The following is a 23,150-nucleotide window of genomic DNA, read 5'->3' on the forward strand; positions in this document are numbered from 1 at the left end:
ATGCCTGGTGGGAAGGAAGCCCAGTGGGGTGTCATATCAGAGTGAGGTATCTGCAAACTAGTTTTTGTGCTATTTTGATGGAGAGAACATAATAAACTGCAAGTATGCTGCAAGAATCAGTACTTACCACCTCTACCTTATGTGGTGAATACCCTACTGCAGGTTTGGCTTTTTTTTTCTTCCTTTTTGAACACTTAAGCTGAGCTGGCCATTAAAACATTTACTTACATATACAACCTAGACATTTGTGTATATTTCTGTCCTGTTTTAGTTTTCAGGATTAATTCAGATGCAGTCTTTCAGATCACAGATGCTAACTGGTTAGAGGTGTTGTCTTTAGCCTGTGCTTAATTAACAATTTTCCTTTCTGAGTTAATCCATTTGAAGTTAAGAGCTCTGTGGAATTCAGTTTGGAGCAACCATTATCTTTTTTTAGCAATCTTTTGGATACTTGGAAAGGTGGAGTTTCAGGAACTCAGAATGTGTGCTGTTCTTGGCAATACTTTCCTCTCTTTATTTAAGGCCATAAAGAAAAGAGCACTTAAAAAATATGTTGTTCTAATAATAGTAATAATAATAATTCAATTTTATTAGCAGGTGTTTATTATTACTGAAAGGTGCACTGAATCCCTTCCTTAGCATTTAGTAAGAAGTCATACAAAAGCCAAATTGAAAACTTTAGATGCTAGCATTGAACTCTCTAAAACAGCAGTTCCTCAATTGCAGTGTATGTATATATACACTTGTATAATTTATTGCACACTGTTCAAAGTGGTAATTGATCTGGCTGGAACTGGTACTTGCTGGAATTGGTACCTGCCAAGTTTTATTATAGTACCTGTTCAAAGATAAAAACCATCACAGTTTTGTCCTATTCTAGTACATTTTGCTTGCTGCTTTCTTTTGTTTGATGACTTTTCTTCACAGTCTGAAATATAGACATGGGCCATGTATTTTAGAATGGATGAGAATGGCTGCTATTAGGAGGTTCTAAAAACTTCATTCTCATTATTTGGGTCAATTTGACACTTGTCTTTGAGAAATACCTTTTATGGTAGATAGCAGTATCACCAGCAAGAAAACAGAACAGTAAGTTTAACTTCTGTTGTGTGTGAGGTCAACAGTTAGACACATCTTTCTTGCTGCTCATCATTTCACATAGCTTTTTTTCCTTGTGAATTTCTCTTATTTGAGAGACCTCAGCTGTAAAGGTTGAAATGGGATATTCTGATGTTTTCTTGTACTGTGAAAACTCCCTTAATTAAAAAATACCAAGAAGTTTGAAGCTTCTGAATGTAGCCCAGAATGAGAAAATGATTGCATGTTTCTTTAGTAGCAGCGTGCCCTTAAGGCTACTGTTATTTTTGAATGTTCAAATATTAATTTGTTTTTGATTTCCCCACATCATTGTGATGTTCCTGATAATATGAGTTAGCTGTTGCAGCTTCTTTTTTGTGACCCTGGAGAAGAAAAGGAAAAAAGTTTTATTTATTAAAAAACCCCAAAACCCAAACAGCCAAAAAACAAACCCAAAAGACCCAAAAAGCCCAGTATGGTGGCCTGAATTACTTTCTTTGTTTTGTGATAATTATCACCATTATTTCTTGTTTTATTATACTGGACAGTTTGTATATTTCTTTTGGCTGTGTAAGGGCATTTAGGTTCTTTATTCTACTGTTGTAATTAAACCAGACCCAAAATGTTGCCTGACTCAACTGTAGAGGAATATACACATTAAAATATCTCCAGATAAACATACTGTTGTGATGTTTTTCCCTGTTGCTTCAATTTTTGGTGTTTCTACATCATGTTTAAAGAGCTAGTGTCCCAAGGATAACTGGTGTATGCTAAGATTCAGTTGAACAGTTCCTTTAAATATTATGGGAGGTCTATAAGTGATGGGTGGCCCAAAACCCAAAGTCACCACTCTATTCAAATAAACACACAAAGAAAGTATGTGCAAGACCTCTAACTCTTACAGGAGCTTGGCTGTGTGCCATGCTTTTGACTTAATGGAATGAGTGATTTCAGGGTTGCCTGGGGCCATAACCACAAATAAGCATGTGTATCACTGAGGTCATTGAAACCAATTTTATTATTTTCATACTTACTAGAAATAAGTCACCTGGCTTGATTTATACATAAAATTGCAGAATATCAGCCTACAGAAGGACTGTTTAATTAGAAACGTTCACCTTGTTGGCCTGTAATATAAAATCAACAACCACTTGTGTCTCTAGAAATACCGTTTTATCTTTCTTAGAAGTTGATGTTAAGCATTTGCTGTAAGGTTGGGATTTTAGTTGAATGTCTTCATTGAAATAAGTGAAATAAGCCTTATATTCAGCACTGCTGCAGTTCCCAGTTAGACTGCTGCAGGGGTGGGACTTCATCTCCCAGAGAGTTTGAAAACTTTTGGGTTTCCTGTGGACTCTCAGTGCCTCTGTTCCACCACAATTTCTACATGCTTTTGTCCTAAAAGCCTTGGATGGAGAAGGAACTTTAGGGGGCAATGAAGTTGATTTGAATGAGGTGTTTATGGCTGATTATGTGCATCATCCAGGTGATTTTTCGAAAAATAGTTGGATAGCAATATCTTACTGTCCCACTATTTTTTCAGATTTCTTTAAAAGAACATGGCAGCCTACACTGAAATCTTCAGTGTTGCTGCCACTCTGTCTTTCTGGATGGAACATATGGGTTGCAGAGCTGTAATTATTTATTGTCTATGTCGTAATTAATTTCTCAGTGTCTTTCTGTGTACCACAGCATGTGAGGAACCTGGGAAATTTATGATGCATACACAGCACTGTATTATTCCAAACAACTGATTTCCTGTGGTAAGAAATAAATCTTGAATTCTTGATTATTTTGCAGCAAGATCAATGTAGAGCCCCAGAAAGAGAAGCAAGTCTGGTATCTCAGAAATTACTTATTCCTTATGCTATTCTAGTTTGATTTTATTATGCAGAAATAAATACATCCTGGTGTTTTATATGGCCAGCAAACTATAATTTTCTTCATTAAACTTTCAGTGGCTTACAGTGCCGGGGAGACAGTAAATAGGGCCCCTGAACTCTGAAGAGGTAACCTTCCCCTAGCTTTGTAGGCAATATGAATTTGTTTAGTTTATGTAAAAGATTCAAATGGACTGTTGCTCTTTGGATAAAAAAAGGCATCACATTGCTCTTTCTTAAATGATACATAAAACCTGTGTTTTATATATTATCATGTATCTTATCGAACATCATCATATATCATATCATATGTCTTCATGCCCTAGCAGAAAAGAATCTCAGTTCAAGCTGAGCCATGTGAAATTGAAGCTACTTCTCTGCAAGGTGAAATTCCGTATTGCTCATCTTTTCACTTATGGATAGTAGATACTTGAAGAGAATACGTTTGCCTTGTGAACAAATGCAGCAACACAGTACCCACTTTTTTTTTTTTTTTCCCTTTTTGAAGTCTGTAAGTACCAGCTGACCTCTCCAAGGCAGCCAGTTCTGTGATTCATTTGGGTCAGCTTCATTGCACTGAGTTGCATGTTTTTCTCTTAATCTACCGGTGTTTTTTTCCCCATATTTGAAGTTTCTTCTTATTGTGATCTCAAGCAGTCCTTCTTTGGCAAGAGGAGAAAATGTATTGCTGTTCTTTAGCAGTGCTGGAATTTTAAAAGCTAACGTACAATTTCTGTTGTGATAAAATGCTACATGAATTGTGCTCTCATAGACCATTTCTTTTTGATGAAGACTGCCGAAAGAAGCAAACCTACTTACTGTTTTAAAGCTTTCATAAACCTTTGTGTGTGATCAGCTTTCCTCTATGGGTCTCTCTAGGCAGAACTTACAGCTGTTGTTGTCTAAAGGCCAGTGTTATGAAATACCATAACCTTTTGTGGCACTTGGGTTTCTCATCTGCCAGGAAAAAATGCAGTTCTCTGTTGTGCTGCTTTCAAGGGTGGTTGTACTTTAATGCTATAGTAGGGAAGTTAAGCCTAGCAGTTAAATATTGGTTTGATCTTCCAGGAGATCTTCAGACCTTCATTTATAGAAGGATACTACTTTGGAAAGTTGAAGCTACTTGAGAGAAAAAAACCCCAAAAGCACAGAAATCACTAGTGGAGAAGAGTGCAAGCACTTGTCTAGCATAGAGCTGGAGAGACTTGAAAATCTGGCATGTTTCAGTTCAAAGTTCCCTGCTTTTGTAGTTCAGCTTGACTTAGCTCTAGTTTTATTGTCAAGAAAGGTTGATCAGTTATGTGATTCAGGTAATAGCTTCAGTTTACCTGAATTGCTGTCTGAGATCCTTTTTGCTAAGTGCCTGCATCCTGATAGCTGTTCTAAAACACAGAATGGAATGGGGTTTTGCTGTTTGTTTTTATGTTTGGAATTCTAAAAAGTGTACTGAAAGGCTCTAAAAGCTTAGGCCAATTGCAGTTGATTGTAAAACCTACTGGTTTCAGTGACATAAAGTGCAGGTTATTCCAATACCAATGTGAATTAAAGCTACTGTAGCAGAAATCAGGTTTTGATCCTGTGTGTTCTGATAACATAATTCAACTAATTTGTGATTTCCTGCCTTTTTACCTCTATCTTTGACTGCATCCAGTAAAATCCTCCAGAGTATACTTGATACAAACTTGCATATAATGGTAACTATAAAGCACATTTTTATTCCAAAATGACTGTGATTAGTCATCTTGATGTCACCCCCAAACTGTTTCCCGCTAACTGGGTGCTCTAACCAAGCAATTAAGAGAAAATAAAATTTATTTTAAACACTGCTATGGTTTCAATTTCTAGTGTTTCACAGTTGCTATGGCATGCCACAAAATTTGGTTTACTCTTTTGAATCCCTGCATCTCTATAAACTATTGAGGCACAAAGGTGAAACAAAGCAGTAAAAGTAATTTGAGCCTTTTTCAGTAGGATTCGCGCTTTCCGAACGAGTGGGTGCCATCTGCTCTGTTGAAGTACATTTTTGAAGGGCATCCCACAGTGCCCTCTGTGAAGATGTTGAAGAGTAGAAAAAGCATAGTTCATTCATAGAATCATAGAATCATTGAGGTTGAAAAAGATCTCCAAGATCATCAAGTCCAACCTTTGATGAAATACCACCATACCCACTAAACCTTACCACAGAGTGCCACATCTGCTTATTTTTTTAATACTTCCAAGGATGGTGACTTCACCACTTTCCTGGGGAGCCTGTTCCAGGACTATGCTGAACAGTCTCTCTATTCACTAGAAGTCGTTACACATCTTTGCATGAACAAATATTGCCTTTAATTATCTGGTTGTTTTACTTTTTGGGAGAATTTAGTTTTTGTAAAAATTGGTTTTGACATAAGTCTGTAGCAAGTTCCATGTTTTCCCTGCTAAAAATATAAAATTATAAAAATGCTTACAGGAATTTGTCTGACATGTCTATGGCAAAGACTGAAGATAAAGTCTTCCTCCATCACAAATGCTTTCTAGTCAGATTTTAGGACCTCTATATATTATGTAGGAATTTTGATTAATAGGCATCTGAGAAGGAACAGTGCTGCACTATCTTTTAATTTGGAATTGTCTGAGAAGGCACTTAAAATATTTTGATTGATTCACTGGTGAGTAAACTTTCATCACAGAGAAATGTAAGCCTCAACTGTATGTTAACATTTCTTGCTGCTTTTTTCATCAAATTAAGCTTGCTTTGCTTTTTCTGTTTCCTCAAGACTATTTTCTATACTGAAATGACTTTGTAGCTGATGCAGAATAAATTTTTGTAATCCTCAGGGAGGATTCCCTTGCCCTCATTATTATTTAATATCTGCCTTTAAGCGGGACTATGACTACAATCACCATTGACTGCATATCAGGCAAGTTGGTAAATCAGACTAGGAAGATAGTAGTGACTTGAAGGTCAAGTAGTATCTGTTTGGTTTCTTAGACCAGACTGATTTCAGGAAAGAAAAATTTTAAGCAGAAGTTGCTGTCTAAAAATGATACCTTTTGTAGTGTGTTAATGTACTTGTGGGCAATCTTTCATGTACATAATTTGGCAACTTGTGAGGGCAGGTATGTTAAAAAAGGACAATACTGCAAGAAAAAATATGCAAGAGTTCTAGTTTCTTGCCATACAAAGTAGTCTTTTAAAGCCTCAGCATCAACATTTGTAAGATACCAAAACAGGCTTTGTTGAAATGGAAAATGCTTATTCTGTACAGTATTATTAAAAAAAACCCAAACAACCCAACCCACAAATCTGCTAACATGATATCCTTTGGGTAGGAAAAGTGATTCAGGGTGTACAATTGATGTGTGTCAGAACATCAGTTTTATGCATTTGTGTATCTCATAGTGGGGCTGGAGGGAGGGAAGAGGAGATTTCTTGGAGACAGGAGAATTCTGGGTGAGCACATGTCTGATAGTTTGTAGTGTGGCACAGTCTGTACTTCCAAATCCGTGGATAATGAAAGCCAGGGTGGGTCTGACTGTTCTCTGAATCACTTGATTCTTACAGTGAATAACATGAACATGACAAGTAAGTGATAGCTGTTTTTTCTGTGATTGGGTATTTTTCCCCTCTATGCCAATATGGATATTTCTTCAGCATGAGTTCTAAAGACAGTGTGAAGGTTAAATTGACCTCTGTGGATATGCATGCACAAAATTATTTTCACTGATTAGATTTCAAATAATACTTTTCAGTTAAACCAGTAAAACTAAGTTTAGACCAGCCCTTGTTAATGAAGGGTTGTTTTGCTGCTAAAATAAAAGACTTGAAGAAAGAAGCTTATGCACTAAAACCCTGTTGCATTTCTTTATCCTTCGTCCCCTCCAAAAAATAAAAAAGGACAGTATTTGAATGTGATGTTGTGGTTCAGTGGTTTTTCCTCTAGTCATTATTTCTATATTGGTATGTGTACGTGTCCCTGGTTATTCTCTTCAGTGTTTCTGTAAAAATCAAAATCAGAGTGTTACCTAAAAATTCTTCCAGGCTTTAAATTTAGAGTGCACAAGAGTCATGGGCTTAGGCATAATTCTGTACAATCTCCTCAAACTTTCTGAAAATGCACTATCAAAAAAAAAAGTGGGAAAAAACCCCCTAATTTTTCCAAAACTAAATTGCTGAAATTTTTTTCCTCCATAGTCTGTCAAATACTGAAAAAAAACAGAGAAGTGAATAGTCTGATGTATGACTGATAAACTGATGTATGACTGATAAACTCTGTTGTGTGTTGCTACAGTATGTGTGCCTCTATTTTCAGATAATGGCTTAAAATGTGTGTGTTGGAAAGGCTTGGTGTATATTCAGAAGGAGACCTGTCAAAAAAGGTACTTTATTTTCCATAGTATTAATTTAGGTAAGAAAACAAACTTTTCTGCTCTGATCACTATATTCTCAAGCCTTTAAATATCTGTCCTTGTACTGTTATGAGTTGCTGTACAATGAAGTGGCAAAAATTATTTATGTTTAATTTTTTCAACGGGAAGTGGGGAAGAGGAATAATGTAGTGCCATGTTCTGCTGCAGAACAGTAAATCTAATAAGGCCTGCTGGGCCCACTTTTATAATCTAAAATAGATTTGAAAAGGGCAGCAGAGGTTCTAACTATGAATTCTAACTATGCTTCAGAAGCTGGTATTACGTACATATATGAAATAAACAAATTGTGAGTTATTGCCAGGCAGTCGTTTGGCACGGAAGAATGTTTTAAAGAACAACTTCAACTGTGTGTTTGAAAGAATATTTACCAGGTAAAAGCAAACTATCTTGAAGTTTCAGAAGAACAGAATTAGAAGATGCAATTTTGTGTTGCATGGTGTAGTGGGGAGTGAAGCTAATTTATAAACTAGCTGTGAGGATAACAGAAAGCATTTCCGATTTAGGAATGAAAGTATCTTTTCAGAGACCTATGGTACGTGCCATGATGAAGAAACTCAGGAAGCAGAGACAAAGATAGGAGCTGTTCTTCTCCTTACATTTTTATCAGCTGCTTCTTAAGAGGACACTGATGGCATCCCATTGTTCAGCACCTGAAAATATTAATTACTTCTTTCATTTCCCTCCAGTGTTTTTTTTTTTTAATCTGTGAGTGAATAATCAAATAATACTATGCCAGGCAGTTGGAATTAATTAGGGTTTCAAATTTCACATAGTCCATCTTTTAGTGTTTGTTATGTCAGGCTAAATCTCAAACTGAGGGGAGTGAGGTGCATTTAGGGTTACTGTTAAGGCCATATTCTTTCCCCATCTGAGGACATAACTAGAAATGGAAAGGCTTATACAATGGAGAAAGAGTTCAAAACCTTTATAGTTAGCTTTTGAAATATTTATGTTCTGGATGGAAAAAAATGTTTAAGGCCATCTTGACCTTCTTGTAACAAAAATGTTTTGAATGTTTGTTAGTTACTTAAAGTTTTCAAAAGTCTCTTAGTCAATAAGAAAATCAATAGATGTAGCATACTTCCGTGTAGTTAAAGCAATTCCTAGTAGCATTCAGTGTTATATGTAAGCATTGCCACCACTTCCTTCTTTTGACTAACATCCTGCATCTTTAGTTGCACAATTACGAAGTCCAGAAGCATGCAGCTGATGGGCTGCTGGATCATAGCCAGTTGCTGGCAGACAAAGTCAAACCACAGCTGATAAAGTCGTTGATGGAAATAAACAAGGAACAGGTTATTGCTTATTTTAAAAGATCAATTTCTTTAAAAGACATTGTGCAGTATAGAAAATTCTTAGAAACTTTGCGTCTTTATACTGTGGTATAAGACCATAACCTTTCTCTGTGATTTTACTGTTTTGTTTTCTTCAGTATTTTTGTTTCATTGTCTTTATTTTTGGCAGTGGTTGCAATCATCTAAGGGTATAGTTACAGTTGTCTCATCCATCTTTCCTCTCTGTTTCATCTAATTCAGGAAAGGCTCGTCCAAGAAAGTTTTACAAGTAAAACACTGTTTACAGACCTGTTAACTTGTAGCTCCTGTTTGTTCTGGTACTAAACTGAAGTTGGCTATAGAAATGCTGTCATAGTCCAAAATACAGAATTAATATTATCATTTGTTAACATATTTTCCAGAGGTCCTGTACTAACTCTGTATAGAGTTAATAGCTTTCACTAGTAATTCCGTAAGATAGGAAAATTATATTAAAACTGTGTGTTGTCTTCAGTGTTTGAGTTCTGAGTTCAGATATTTCTATACAGCTAGAAAAGGACCATATTAGTGGCAGAAATTAACTAGATACAAAATTCTAGTAAGCTGATTTCCCTTTCGTGATGTTATGTTTTCCATTAATTAGTTTAAAATATGACTTGAACCTAGGTGTTTCCATCAGTCTGTTTGGTATGTATAAACCCATTCTCAGAGCCAGCTAGCAATTCAGGATCCTATATGTCACTGAGCTAGTTGTTGCCAAGTATTTCCTTTCTGAAAACAGCTGTAGTATTAGATTTTCCTTAGGGATTCACCTAAGAACTAATTTTCTTAAGAGAAACCAAAAGCTTCAACTTGAAACTCAGAGGATGCACAGATTCTGGTCTCCTGCAGGTGTCCCTACTTGATATACAATATGTTTGTGTTTGGGCTTTTTTTTTTTTGGGGTGGTGTTTTGCGGGGGGGGGCGGGGGGGAGGGGGTGGTGGTTTTTTGTTGTTTGTGGTGGGTTTTCGTTGTTTTTTTGTTTGGTTTTTTTTTTTTTTGTGAAGAGGCATGGTTAAAACTTTACTACCTGCTGGGTTTGGAGGTGAATTCCACTTTCACAACTGTTGAGAAAGAGGAACTTTAATACACAGGATATCAGACATAATTGTCACCAGAATTCTACCAGAATGGCAAATAGTTCCCTTGAGTCATTAGACATTTAGATGAATGTGTTTTCATGTACTTATGCTTATTACTTTGACATCTCTGCATACGAAATAGTATTTTCTGACTTCTACTTTATCCTGTCAATACAGACAATGTATATGTGTGTGTATATATATATATTGTAGTCTGCAGGCAAATACAAGAACTTTCTAAGGTATGACAGCTCTATTTCCCTGCTTTCTGACCACCACCTGCCTAACAGATAGCCTGTAAGTAGTTTGGAGGATTTACTTAGCTGCTGTTACGTTGTGGGGATGTGAAGCTGTTTGTACTCAAAAAAGTAGGCTCTTGGCTGTGTTTTCAGTCTTGTTGTCTCTGTAAGTAACATAAGTCTTGAAAGCATCCTTAGGGTGTCTCATTAAGATCCACTGTAAAAATACTCTAGGGTGTTTTCCCATTGCTGTTCAAGAAAAAAGCACCAAATTAATACTGTTTAAAAATGACTTTGAGGAAAAACAACAATGAACCTCCATACTCAACCTTGCCAGTCCATCACTGACTATCTATTTTATGTGAGAGATGTCTGGTCAATGGCTTCCTGCATGCACAGTTGGGAATTCTCCTTTTCCTCTAAAATATGTTGTCTACTTCAAATGCTGATGTTAATTTTCAGCATATGGGGACCATTAGCAATACTGAACCTGGATATAAGGCTTAACTCGTTAAATCACTTTAGAATGTCGCATCTGTTTTTTTACCCTAGTATTAACACCTGGATCAGTTTAGCACCACCACAGAAGTTTAGGACATATGTAGCTGTTAATTTTGAAAACATCTGGAAATTTTTTTGTGTGCGTATGCATGTATATGTGCATGTGTGAATGGCTGGCTCTCTGGCATTTTTAAATTTGATGTATAAAAGCTTGGTGAGTCATGCTCAAGGTGTATACTGACCTGTGGCAAATAAGTGATTTATGGCAGGAGGCAGAAGCATTGTTTCAAGTGGATTAGAAATGATGATTTTGCCTTTACAATTTTTTTTGTCTTTCTTCAGCTTTCCATTTCTGAAGGACTGATAGCTGAATCTAATTACTTTCCTTCCCCCCACCCCCCAGCATGTCCATTTGTTGTATACTGAATAAGATATCCCATTCTCCTGGGATGTGTGAAATAGGCATTGCAAATTGGAGAAAGCAAGGTCCCTGCCTGAGTGTGCAACCCTATTCAGAGGCTGCTTGGAAGTAAAATGCCAATTGTGTTGGAATTTTGAGAAATGACTTTCTCAGGAGACCTGCTGCCTTTTAGTGAGAGCAGAGTTTGCAGCTCTGGTGAAGAATGATGAGTGCAGTTGGAAAGCTCCTCTTATGCCCATTAGCAAAATTGGACTAATTTGCAGGACATAACCTCAAGGTAAACTGTGAGTGAAGCAGGAGGCAAGGCTAATAAGGCATTTTGTCATTTCCTTTATCCTAGAGTCTTTTCCAGAGCCAACAATTAATATTATTTTCTACCTGTGGAGGGTGAGGGTAGCTGCTAGCACAGGAGGCTTTGCTGGAGACAAGCTGGCACTGCTACCAGGCTGTGAGGAGGTGTTGCTTTCAGAATTGCTGCTGGAACTAGAGACTAAGCAGGGTTAACAGCTTGGTGATTTAGTAACTAGAGAAAAAACAGAGCCTTGCCACAGCCAGGAGCCAGGGCAGCCCAAGCTCTGGGCGTTGAGCACTTCCCTGGGGACAAGGACAGGCTGGGATATGGGTGCAGCTCAGCAAGACCCTTGTCAGAGTAGGGCCTGGGGAGCTGAAGAATGACCCTCCCGAGGTGTCCCTGGGGCAGGGGCTGATGGCCTTGGGAGACTCACATGGGGTGCTGGGCCCTGGGCAGCCTCCAGGGAGCTTTGGAGCTGGCATGAGGTCTTGGGACTGTGGGCAGGTTGTGGGAACCTCCGGAGGAGGGTCAGGCTATCAAGGCTCATTAATGCCCTAACATGAGCAATTTAGTGCTATTTATTTTTATTATTTTATTTTATTAGATATGGAGCTTGTATTTCTTACCTCTTCATAGAGATAAACATTTCTCTTCATGTTTTCCTTGCCAGTGCTGTTGGACAGCCAGGTGAGGGATGGAGGTGGGCACAGCTTGGCCAGTTGTGCATGGGCTGGACTCAGCCCACAGACTATTTCTGTCTGACCCCAGTCCTCAGGTTACTGAGACATTGTTCACTTTTATTCAGACCAAAATGACACGGAGTTGCCTGGCTGAGGTATCTCAGGTGCTCATATTCCTGCATCCTCCTGCACAGTCAAGTCTAATGATGTCCAAGTATATTTTTTCTTACATTTATAATGTAAGAGTAGTTGAACTTAATCAAACTGTGTGAGACTTGTTTCTTTGCTATAGGACCTCTAGCTTTGCTCTTGTATTAGACTTTGTTATAATCTCAAAGCATTAGCTAGACTTTTTTTTCTTATAAATATTTAATAAAAATAATCATATGGAAAGAAATTTTAACTTTATTTAAAATTTTGATTTATGGAAAATACAGCATTTGACCTGACTAAACACTGAGTAAGCTGGAACTGTCAGGTTCTGTATTCTTCATGCTGATGGGCAGGTAGTAGAATTCGTTGCATTTACATGCACAAGAAATTAGGAGTATTTTATAACAGCCTGCTGACATCTGTACCCAAATACAGTTTGATCAATACTGTATCTTCAGGGCTTCCTTTTGTTTTTTTGTTGTGTGTGTGGGTTTTTTTGTTGTCTGTTTCTTTGTTTTAATTTTTAATATGGGCAGGTCTAAACAGAAAAGGATCAAGGAGGCGTAAAATTTGTTGCTAAAGCTGTGAATAAGATTTGACTGAATTAATGCCTTTGGATTGTACACTAGGTTTCTTTATGATACAAACAGTTTACTTTTGGTGGGGAAGAGTTCAATATGAATATCTGCTGCATGAAAACTATCAGCTTAGAGGGCAAAAAAAATACTAAAAGCTGGGAACAATCTGTGAACTGTCTGGGCTATTTGTAGCAGAATGCTCTGTCTCGGGGGAGGGTGGTTGTGCGGCAATGTTGTTGCCACTTTCTTATTATTTCCCCAAGAAAAAACACTTTTGCAGTTCAAGGTTTCAACTCTGAATCCTGACATCTGATAGCCATTCTTAGCCTTTGGGAGCCTGTAGTCTAATATATTATGTTTTTCTCAGAGAAAGGACTCTTTCTTGCCTGACACCTGCTTTATTTTTGCCAAATTCCTAAGTTTCTGATAGTGGTTCTGAGAGTTATGCTACAAAAGGAAATCTCAAACAGAGGAATTAGGTTTCAAGAAAGGACTGCATGGAAGGACAAGATAAATAATGTGAAAACAAAGATCTTGTTTTCCTCCAGTGTTCTTTTGCAACTTGCCTAAAATGAGAAAAATGTGTGTGGGGTTGGGAAAACAAATACTGGCAACCTGATCCACTGCATAAGCAGAAGTCAAAATGAAAATTTTCAAATATTCTAAAAAGCATCATCAGATCTTTAAAGGATTTAAGGTGACCTCTCTATAACCTCTGTGTGCTCACAGACAAAAGGACATGCTGAGAGGAAGCATGTCTGAAAGCATTACAGCAGGATGCTCTGGACAATGGAAATGCTGAGCTGTGTGGAATTTGGAGTATTTGCATGGAGATTCTGTGGTGCGGTATATCAGTTTTGAGCATTTTTCTTTGTAGAACAAGACAACATTCCTGAAACTAATACCAAAAAAAAAGAAAAAAAAAAAGGCAATTTGCATACAGGTTCTAGGGAAATGGAGAATGTGAGGGGAATCTTGGAGTATGAATTAGTCATGCATTTTAAATGTGGGCTTGAGTTTCACACCTTTTTTTCCCCTTCCTCATCTGAATTGAAAAATTGTTAATTATAGGAGGATGTTTATTGGTAAGGCAGATAGAGGTTTTGAATAGAGAATGAGATATAAATCATCTCTCTTGTTTAGTATTTTGAGTAGAAGAGTCTTTAGCTGGCTGGATTCTTAATTACCCTAATAAAATAAATGCTAAATGAGTTAAGATCAGTAATAACAACAATGCATCTTTAAATAATTGCTTAAATACAAGTAACTAATTAAATTCTAGTCATCTTTTTGCACTAAGCAGGTCTCACACCTTCTCCCACTGCATAAATTTTAAATGCAAATCTTTGGATTTGTACAAACACTACAAGAGCCAGATTTTTACAGTAACAAATTAGACTTAGAGACTGCTAATGGCTGGCACGAGCCCTTGCCAGGGTGGTTGAAAGCATAAAATGCTGAAAGCTGCAGCATTTTTTTTTTTCTAATCAAGCTGATAGACTTGAATTCATAAGCTAATACAATATGGTTTTTTCCCTCAACTGGAAATACAAGGAATTTAAAGAGAAAGTGTATTTTCGTCTGTAAAATAATCTGTTGTCTGTCTTCAGCAAGGTGTTAGCAGAAAATGTGGTCAGTCTAAATATGTAGAAGACAATTGTGAGAATGCTCTGTCCAGAAGCAGAAAATTGCACACTCCTACCTACTTCTGTATTTACTGTTTATCCATGTTAGCAAAATCCATTCCAACATCTGAATTAAAATTTCAGTATAAAAGGCCAGTTGGGGTTTTAGTTCTGAGTTACTGGAGGATCCATTGTTTCAACAGTAATGTTTGCAAGATTTTCATATTTCTATTACATTTTAATTATAACTCATCAAATCTTAACTGATTACTCCTGGGTTAGACTCAGAAGAATGTCACTGAAGGGTGTTTTAATTTAACAGAAACAGCATAACGTCTATTTCTAATGTTTTAAAAGCCAATTTATATGGAAATTTTGCTCTAGAAGGAAGTCAATAGATATGTAGTTTTTTAACACCTCCTGTTAAAATTCAAAACTTGAATAGAAGCAGCACCAAAGCAATGCCATTTTTTCTTGTAGCAGTGTGATTGCATTTTCACAGCCTTTCATTTGTAGCCATTTTCTTCTGTTAAAATGAAGTTTTTGTTTGTCTTTTGTAGTCGAGCTATCAAGACAAACCAGGACCTTTTGCCTGAGACACCGTGGATCCATATCTTCTACAATGACTTTTGGGGGACTCTGCTTACTCACAGTGGGAGCCACAAGTCCTACAGACCTCTCTGCACACTTTCCTTCCGCATTAACCATGCTCTTGGGGGAATGGACCCATGGGGCTACCACCTTGTCAACGTCCTCTTACATGCTGCAGTCACAGGCCTTTTCACAAACTTCTCCAGGATTCTGTTTGGCGATGGGTACTGGACCTTGATAGCGGGCCTGCTGTTTGCATCTCATCCCATCCACACGGAAGCCGTAGCGGGGATCGTAGGGAGGGCAGATATTGGAGCCTGCCTCTTCTTTCTGCTTTCCCTCATGTGTTATGTGAAGCACTGCTCTACCAGACGTTCCTCATCAAGTACTTGGGGCTGGATCTTGGGAGCAGGGCTGTGTGCAGGATGCAGCATGCTGTGGAAGGAGCAAGGAGTGACTGTTCTGGCCATTTCAGCCGTGTACGATATCTTTGTATTTCATCGACTGAAAATGCATCAGCTCATTTCTGCTTTATACAAGGTGAGTCTTCTTTGCTGTAAGCTATTTGTGAGGCACCATTCACTGTTAAACAGGTGCTAAATGAGTTTTTGAGTACACAATAATTCTTAGTAGTTTAGCCAACTCCCAGAAATAAGCACAGATGTTTAATGCTTAAAAGAACACTTCAAGAGCTTTAGTGTGGTCTTTTTACATTTTGTTTAAGCAGTGTACTATTAATGCTATTACTTGATGTTGGGTGTGGGTTTTTTCAATTACTTCCCTTACTTCTAGCATCTCCCTTATTCTGTTTACCACCAAGCACTGAATATCTGACTGCCTTTTGCAAAGAATTCATTCATGCTCTTATCCTCTTGTATCTTGCAAACTCAGCTTAGTTTGGTCAGGCATGCAAGTGTGGCAGCTGATATCATCAGCTTTGCTCCCTGAGGCAAAGATAAACCTCTTATTGTTCTAGTTTAACGGAGATGCATAGGACTTGGGTGCATGCCTTGGGCATGTATTTTTTTCTTCTCTTAGTAGGAGCTATGACTTGAATGTATTATTGCCTTAATAAAATAAGTATTTCCTATTTTTAACTTCTTCCCCAAGAACAAACAAGTAAAATAAGCAAACAAATGAGCGCACCAAATCCCCTAGCTTCCCACTCACAAAACTGTGTGTATTTTAGTGGTACTCAGAAACCACAGTCAAAATCAAGAATCCTTTACAGCAGTTGGTGTACAAATGAGTAAGCTGAGTATATGTAATTTTCTTTTCAGTGAAATGGCTATCTTTCAGAAGAATACTGTCTTAACAAAAGGACAGTGTTTTCACATTTTTCAGTGAGACGTAGATTGCAAAAATGTATTTTGTTTCATTGCTTTTCTTATTTATCTCTAACATCTTGATTTGAAAATTCTGATTTCTCTTCCAAATGGATTGAAAAGAAATTGTAGTTTTTTGATAAAGCTGTGATGATTTCTGTTTGTACAGACTATAAAGCTGTAATATAAAAGGAGTAAAGTGGAGTAAATATAAAGTGGAGTAAAAAAGAAACAAAACACCAGTCACTGGTAGTTTCCTCTTAAACTGCTCTGAGGTGTTGACTTAGTTATTATGCTCTTTTCTGACAAAATGGAAAAGGAAAGAATAATTTCATATATATATACACACATACTCGGGTTTTTTTACTCATGTATAATGGAGTATGTAAGACCTCTGAATGTCAATAGCCATATACTGTATGGTACATTGTGCACCTAATGCGGAGCAGAAACAAACAGTAAACAGATTAAGTCGTTCTTTTGGGTTTTTTTTCCTTTAAAGTACATCTGTAACAGCAGGCTTTATACTGAAAGGTACAAAAATGAGATTTTTTCAAGTGCTTTGAGAAGTTTAGTTAATAACTCAAATGTTAGCCTATCCTATGGAATTAAACAGTAGTAAAAACATTCATATGACAGAAAATTCTGAACATCCAGAAAGTTTTTATTATTCAACACTCATTGCTTAAACCCAAAATCTTTGCAGATGTTTCTGATGGACTTTTAATTGGGAAAAGTTCTCACCTTTTTCCTTCTTTTCCATGCCAGGCCCAGAGTAAAATTGGTCCAGAAGAGACCTAAGTGACACAGGTGAAATCCAAGCTTCCACATCCCAACTTTTTGAACACGAGATTTCTCTTCCTAGGTGTGGAGCTCAAAATTTGGATGCCTAGCTTGTGAGGTCTTTTTGCACGCAGCATCAGAGTTGTCTTGGACAGAAAGCCAGTGTCTTCAAAATTTATTTTTTCCTCTGTAATGATAGAAGATTCTGTGTTTTGTCGATTGCAGACCTTTGTGGAGATTTGATTTTTGCTGGAGACAGTTTTACGGGGAGAGTCTACATTGAATGAAAACATGAATATTTTGATTAATTGGGCAGAAATGCATTTTTTTATTCACTAAATTACTGGGCTGCATGTTTCTTGCACATATGTTCAGGCTGAGTGCTGCTGGCAATTAGAAAGAATTGTGTCCATGTACCTGTTCTGGAATTTGTTATTTGTGTTTTCCTAGTGTAATATTGGGAGAGGGCAACTTCAGGAGACAGGGGAAAGAAAGCACATCAAGAAAGTTGAGCGAAAAGTTATGGTCTTTTGTAGTGCGCTGGAGGGCAAAAGTGTAGAATGGAGCCAAAGAAGAAAGGAAAATAATTTAAAAGTTGGTTAGCTCAAGTCTGTACTATCTAAGTAGTAACTGAATGCTTTGTAATGGTACAATAGAAAGGTGCTATTCCTTTAAACCCTTTAGGTTCTACCTAACCTTTAGCTCAGCCCTGTCCAGCTGAGCTGATATAGCTGTTTCCTAGGCTGTGCTGCAAACTGAAGTGAGAGGAAATGCAGGTAAAAACATAACCATACCCCTCACCCCAAATATCCCAGATACATCTTTTAGGAATTATTTTAAATCTGAATCGGTTCAGTTATATTCAGTCCTTGTGATTGCACTACAAATAGCCATACCGACAAACAGTGAGAAGAAAGGTGAAGTGTGGGCACAGAAACAAGGAATGGATAGAGACGGATTTGGGGGAGTGGCTGGTTAAGGACCTGGCCTGGTATGCTGCCAGACTATGGCTTTCAACTTCTATGACATTTTTCAGAATATACCACTGGGGAAACTGAGGCATGATTATTTATGTTTCAAGAATAGTAAAACTACTGATTATCTTCAGGTTGGTCAGTAAAGTATGAGCTGGCACAAACGACTAATGCTCCAGCTGATGGGCGGATATGGTACTGAGGGGGACAAGCCTATTTTTTTCCATTGTGTTCTTATCTTTGGGCCAAGTATCCAGTGATATAAATGATGGCTACTATACAAGACCAGTTATCATGTGCATCCTGATTTGTCATATTGAGCACATGAAAACATCCCAGGGCAATTCGAGTAGACTGGCTGGACTTCTAAACAAGGTAGTTGCAAAACTGGACCACCAGCAGAGCAGATGAATGCTACCCCTTATTTAGAAGCTATTCTTGAGGCATCTTAAAAATTTATATTGTAGCCACTTACTAAACTACCCAGCTCTTTTCTGTCATCTGTGTATTGGTTATTCAGTAGAACTTGGCTGCTGATTTTTTTTCTTTTGCCAAGTCTTGTATTCCCGTCTGCCTGTGATGCTCTCACTCTGGCTGGAAAAGTTGTTGTCTGGTCTGCATTTCATTTGGTTAGCTCTGTTTTATTCTGAGTGGCTGACAAGAATGTATTCACTGTCTTTAAATTAGAAGACTTTGATGGAATTATATTTATTGCAGTCATAAATGAGTTGCCTGAAATGAGAGTAATTCAAAAAGTGGTGTTCTACTGGGGCAAAGCATTCCTTATGGAAGTAAGTTACACTTCTGTTTTATTTTTCAGCATTCTAGACCTTGAGTCATTTCCAGTGCAAGTTGCATAGCAGGTATGCAGATTGAGTTGTCAGGTGTGATAGGGATCAGATGATTGTACCTGTCAGCAGCTGCACTTGTGCAAGTTAAACCACCAGAGGTATAGGACTGGGAGGGGGGAACTTGATTACAGGAGAGAGCTGTAATCAAGTTTGTTATTGTAGAAAATATGCAAATACAGAGGCTTAATTGTTTTGTACTTGCAATATTCAACTTGAGTGCAGAAGCATTAATCATCAGTCTTCTGTCAATTAATAGTGCAAAGCTAATACAGACCCTACTGTGCTGCTCTTTTTTCATCTTGTGAGTTTTTTAGGTTTTCTTTTGTTTGCTTGGTTGTTTTGGTGTTTTGTTGCTTTTTTTTTTAAAGTGTGAATGTATCTGAATAACATTAGCAGTTAAAAAGATGGGGCAAATGCATTTAAATCTCATTTTTAATATAATGGTAATGATAAAGTATTGCTCTGTGTCTTATGTATACAAACTGCCTTACAGAAATAACTAAACCAGATGTATGTTCTGCTAATGTTGCACTGCTACAATAGAGTAACATTTTACCAGATCAACATATTGTTAGTACAGGGGGGTTGTTATACTAAATTAAGGAAATGTATCTTTTCCTATCACTTATTTGATTAACATCTCCCTCTGGGAAGTCTGTCTCACATGTGGAATTAGTTATTGGTGTCTATAGCTTAACATGAACCATGAACTGGATTGCAGGATGCATTATCTAGCCTCCTGTGCTATTATCACAGTATTCGTTTTGTAAAAGGCAATTTTATTGGAGGCCTATATTTTATTTAAGGTAATGATGAAAACCTGGGGCATCCATGGATGACATGGTCAACCACCAAACCAAGTTTTATAAAACTCTACTTTCTTTTATGGTCTTGGAGCAGTCTTAGTTGTTGGTGATATGCTGCTGGTATTAGATAAAGCTGCTGATTTTTGAGAATACTCTAAACTTCAAGTAGGCCACTTTCTGCTTTCTTTAGTCTTTGAAGTTGCTACTTTTAGAACTATTGTGCTTTGAAAAGCAATGTCAAAATAAAATGCTGCTCTTGATTTAAATTTACAGTTTTATCTTTCTCTTCTGAGTAACTTGAAAGCCTTAGTAATGTAGTAGTCAGTGTTGCTTATTGTTCATCTCTTCTCCGTTTGCAAGTTATACTGTTTTGCAGTAGTGTTCCATCATTATTTAAAATCTAACTCAACGGTTTATTTTCTGCTCATTTCCCACCATCTAAGCAATTTTATTATGCTGAACTTACCCAGAAGTCTTGATATTTTGGCACAACTGATCAGAAACCTGTTATTTTGTAAGTTATTTCCCTTTTGGATGGGCATGGTCTGGTCTTGTCTCCATGTCTTTGAAGTATAGCATTTACAGTGTTTAGACTGTTAGGGCAGCAGCTACTCCCTTGCAGGACAGACTTAATCCTTGGAGTCAGATATTTAGTAAATATGCTTTTCATAGAGACTGCTTTTATTCCAGTTAAAAATAATAAATAACTTACAGCTTCAAAACATGACTTGACCTCTCATGGGTTCATTTTGTCTAACAAGAGCCACATATTCAAGTGCACTGAGCTGTTAAATATTGCATTTGTGGACTGGGTAACCTTTAGCATTTCAAGAACTATGGAAGAGATTGGGGGCTCCAGTGCCAGCTGGGGCCCCATTTATCCCTAGCATCTCTGATTCTGGAGTAGTCAGCTGGGGGTTAATTTTCCTGTCAGCTTTAAGGCTGTACAAAATACTGAAAATGGTGAGACGAATGTGCCTGCACATACATTGCTCATATTTGCAGATGAGCCAGCCTGATGCTTTTCTCTTCACTCTGCTGGATGGCAACAGCATGAGGCCTGTGTGGTCTTGGCCATCGCTCCCCCTCCCCCCAGCAGATATTTCCTAGACAAAAGAAGCTTTTTCCAATTTACTTCTCCCTTGACAATTTCAAGTAGCTAATACTGCTGTTTCCTGTAGTTCCCGTAGCTCCTTGCTGCTTTTCTGTTTGATCCTGAAATAAGAAAAGCAAGATTGGCCTCCGCTATCTTCTCAGAGATATTAATCTCCTGCAGGTCCCTGTGATGTCGGTGGAGCAGTACTGAATTGGACATCAATATGTATAAATAGCTGTTGTTTCCTGAAAATATTTTCATGGGGTGATTTAAACCACTGGCACAGATCACATATGACAGAAATACAGCATCCTAAGGCAAATTTATCAATGTTGTATTTTTTTTTAAAATGAGGAATCATAACCTGTCTTGCTGAAGTCACTGACACTGACATAATATAGATTATATTTTAATTTTATATCTGTAATGTCTTTATTAGAATTGCCACTAAAATCCCCATTACTTTTATCTATTGACTTGAAGTCTACAGTAATATTTAGGAGCCTATATTTGAGAATGCCTCTGTAGAAGGATGAAAAAGGCAAAGTCTTCTTCTGTAAATGAGTAAGTAAATAAAAAAAAGAGAGAAGGCTTTTCATATTTACAGGAATTATGGAGAACCTTCAATCTAACAGAGAGGTTAGTTTGCCAGAGAAGGGTTGTTACTGTCTTCAGTCTTGCATAAGATTTATACTGCATGGTAGCATACACAGTATACTGTGTTGTTCCATTCTTCCCTGTTGTGGTTTAACCTCATCTGGTACCTCAGCCCCGCACAGCCACTTGCTCACTCCCTCCCAGTGGGATGGGGAAGGGGAAAACTCAGACACTGAGTTAAAGGTAGTTTGATAGGTAAAGCAAAAGCTGTGTATGCAAACGAAGCAAAGAATTCATTCACTGGCTCCCATGGGCAGGCAGGTGTTCAGCCACATCCAGGAGAGCAGGGCTCTATCATGCACTGCAGTTACTTGAGAAGACAAACACCATCACTCTGGATATCTGCCCATCTGCTTCTTCCCTCAGCTTTATATGCTGAGCATGATGCCATAAGTCTGAAATATCCCTATGGTCAGCTGTCCTGGCTGTGTCCCCTCCCAGCTCTTTGTGCAGCCCCAGCCCCCTTGCTGGTGGGGCAGTGTGAGAGGCAGAAAAAGCCCTGACTCTGTGTGAGCACTGCTCAGTGATAGCTAAAACATCCCTGGGACATCAACAGTTTCCAGCACAAATCCAAAACTCAGCCCCATTCTAACTACTATGAAGAAAATTAACTCTATCCTAGACAAAACCAGCACATTGTCCCTGGCTTAAAAAGGATATCTTTAAGGGGCACAAAGTAAGAAAGTTCTAAAAGGCTTTGCATAGTTTTTGCTAGAACTTATTTTTCATTCTGAGGAACATGCCAATTACTGACATCAAGAACAGCATGACTTTTTCACTGTGGTTTTTAATTACAGGGTATTGGGGGCCTTGCTACTTTCCACTCTACAAAACCTTTGCAAATAATATCAATCAGAAAATGTTAGTCTCCTAATTTTTAATGTTTTTAAAATATTTAAGGAATCAATTGAAAGCACCAAGCTTATCGTAGTGACTAGCAACTGTTCAGAGTATTAGGCATATTTACAGATGTAGGTTTTTTTTCATCGTAGTGATTAGTTAGCTTCCTAATTAAAGGGATTCTGTAAAACTGTTTTTCCAGAAGCTGACAATTTTCCTGTTTAAAATATAAGTATTAAAGAACAGTTAAATTTCATGGTTTTTGGTAGGGTTAGTCAATGTTTAATACTTAAATGTATTTTATGCTGAGATAAGGGGACTTGGGTACCTGCAAACTCTGCAGGATAAGAAATACATGCAGCTTTGGCCAATCTTCAGTTTTCCGTTTCTCCACTAGCTAGAAAGCCATGTTCCTTTCCCCTCTGGCTCTGCTTCTCCCATGGGTGGGTACTGGCCACAAAATGGGAAAAACAGTGCTAAAGCTCAGTGGTATATTAATGAGTTAAACGTTTCCTGGTGTAATTCCTTTTGTGCAGATTTGCCTCAGAAATTATGCCTATCTGCCTAAACCTGGTTTAGTGCCGTGGCTAAAATGCATGCATTCATGGTTTTACTCATCAAGTATGGATTGTGTTTGTTAAATGCCACACAGAAAGTTTATACCTGTGCCTCTGTGTTCAATCATAAGTACTTTACATTAGCCTCCTAATGTCATGTTTAGACACCTAAATGTCCTGGTTTGATGAAGTGCTGAATGCTTGTAGCTCCTGGTGAGCTTTACCTAATGAACCCATTGTACTTGGTCAATCACAGCTAAATAGCAAGCTAAACCTCTTGCTCCCAGAAGTCAGGGCATACCATAATAGTGTCAGAAGAGGGAAAACCTGGAAGTATGTCCTCAGTCAGAATCAAATAGACTAGGGAGCAGGTGCAGCTTCTGGATGCTCCGAGTTCTGGCTCCCAGCAGTTTG

The 23,150-nt window shown here is 37.7% G+C and overlaps 1 protein-coding gene across 1 annotated transcript in view; it reads left to right on the plus strand.

The window, feature by feature from the left end:
* TMTC2 (transmembrane O-mannosyltransferase targeting cadherins 2) overlaps positions 1-23,150 on the plus strand; it is a 235,776-nt gene that overhangs the window by 86,478 nt on the left and 126,148 nt on the right. The window contains exon 2 of the mRNA XM_039571159.1: positions 14,817-15,387. Within this exon, the coding sequence (XP_039427093.1) occupies positions 14,817-15,387 (571 nt within the window). The remainder of the gene's footprint in view (positions 1-14,816; positions 15,388-23,150) is intronic.

This window comes from Corvus cornix, chromosome 1A (assembly GCF_000738735.6).
Source record: "Corvus cornix cornix isolate S_Up_H32 chromosome 1A, ASM73873v5, whole genome shotgun sequence".
NCBI lineage: Eukaryota > Metazoa > Chordata > Aves > Passeriformes > Corvidae > Corvus > Corvus cornix.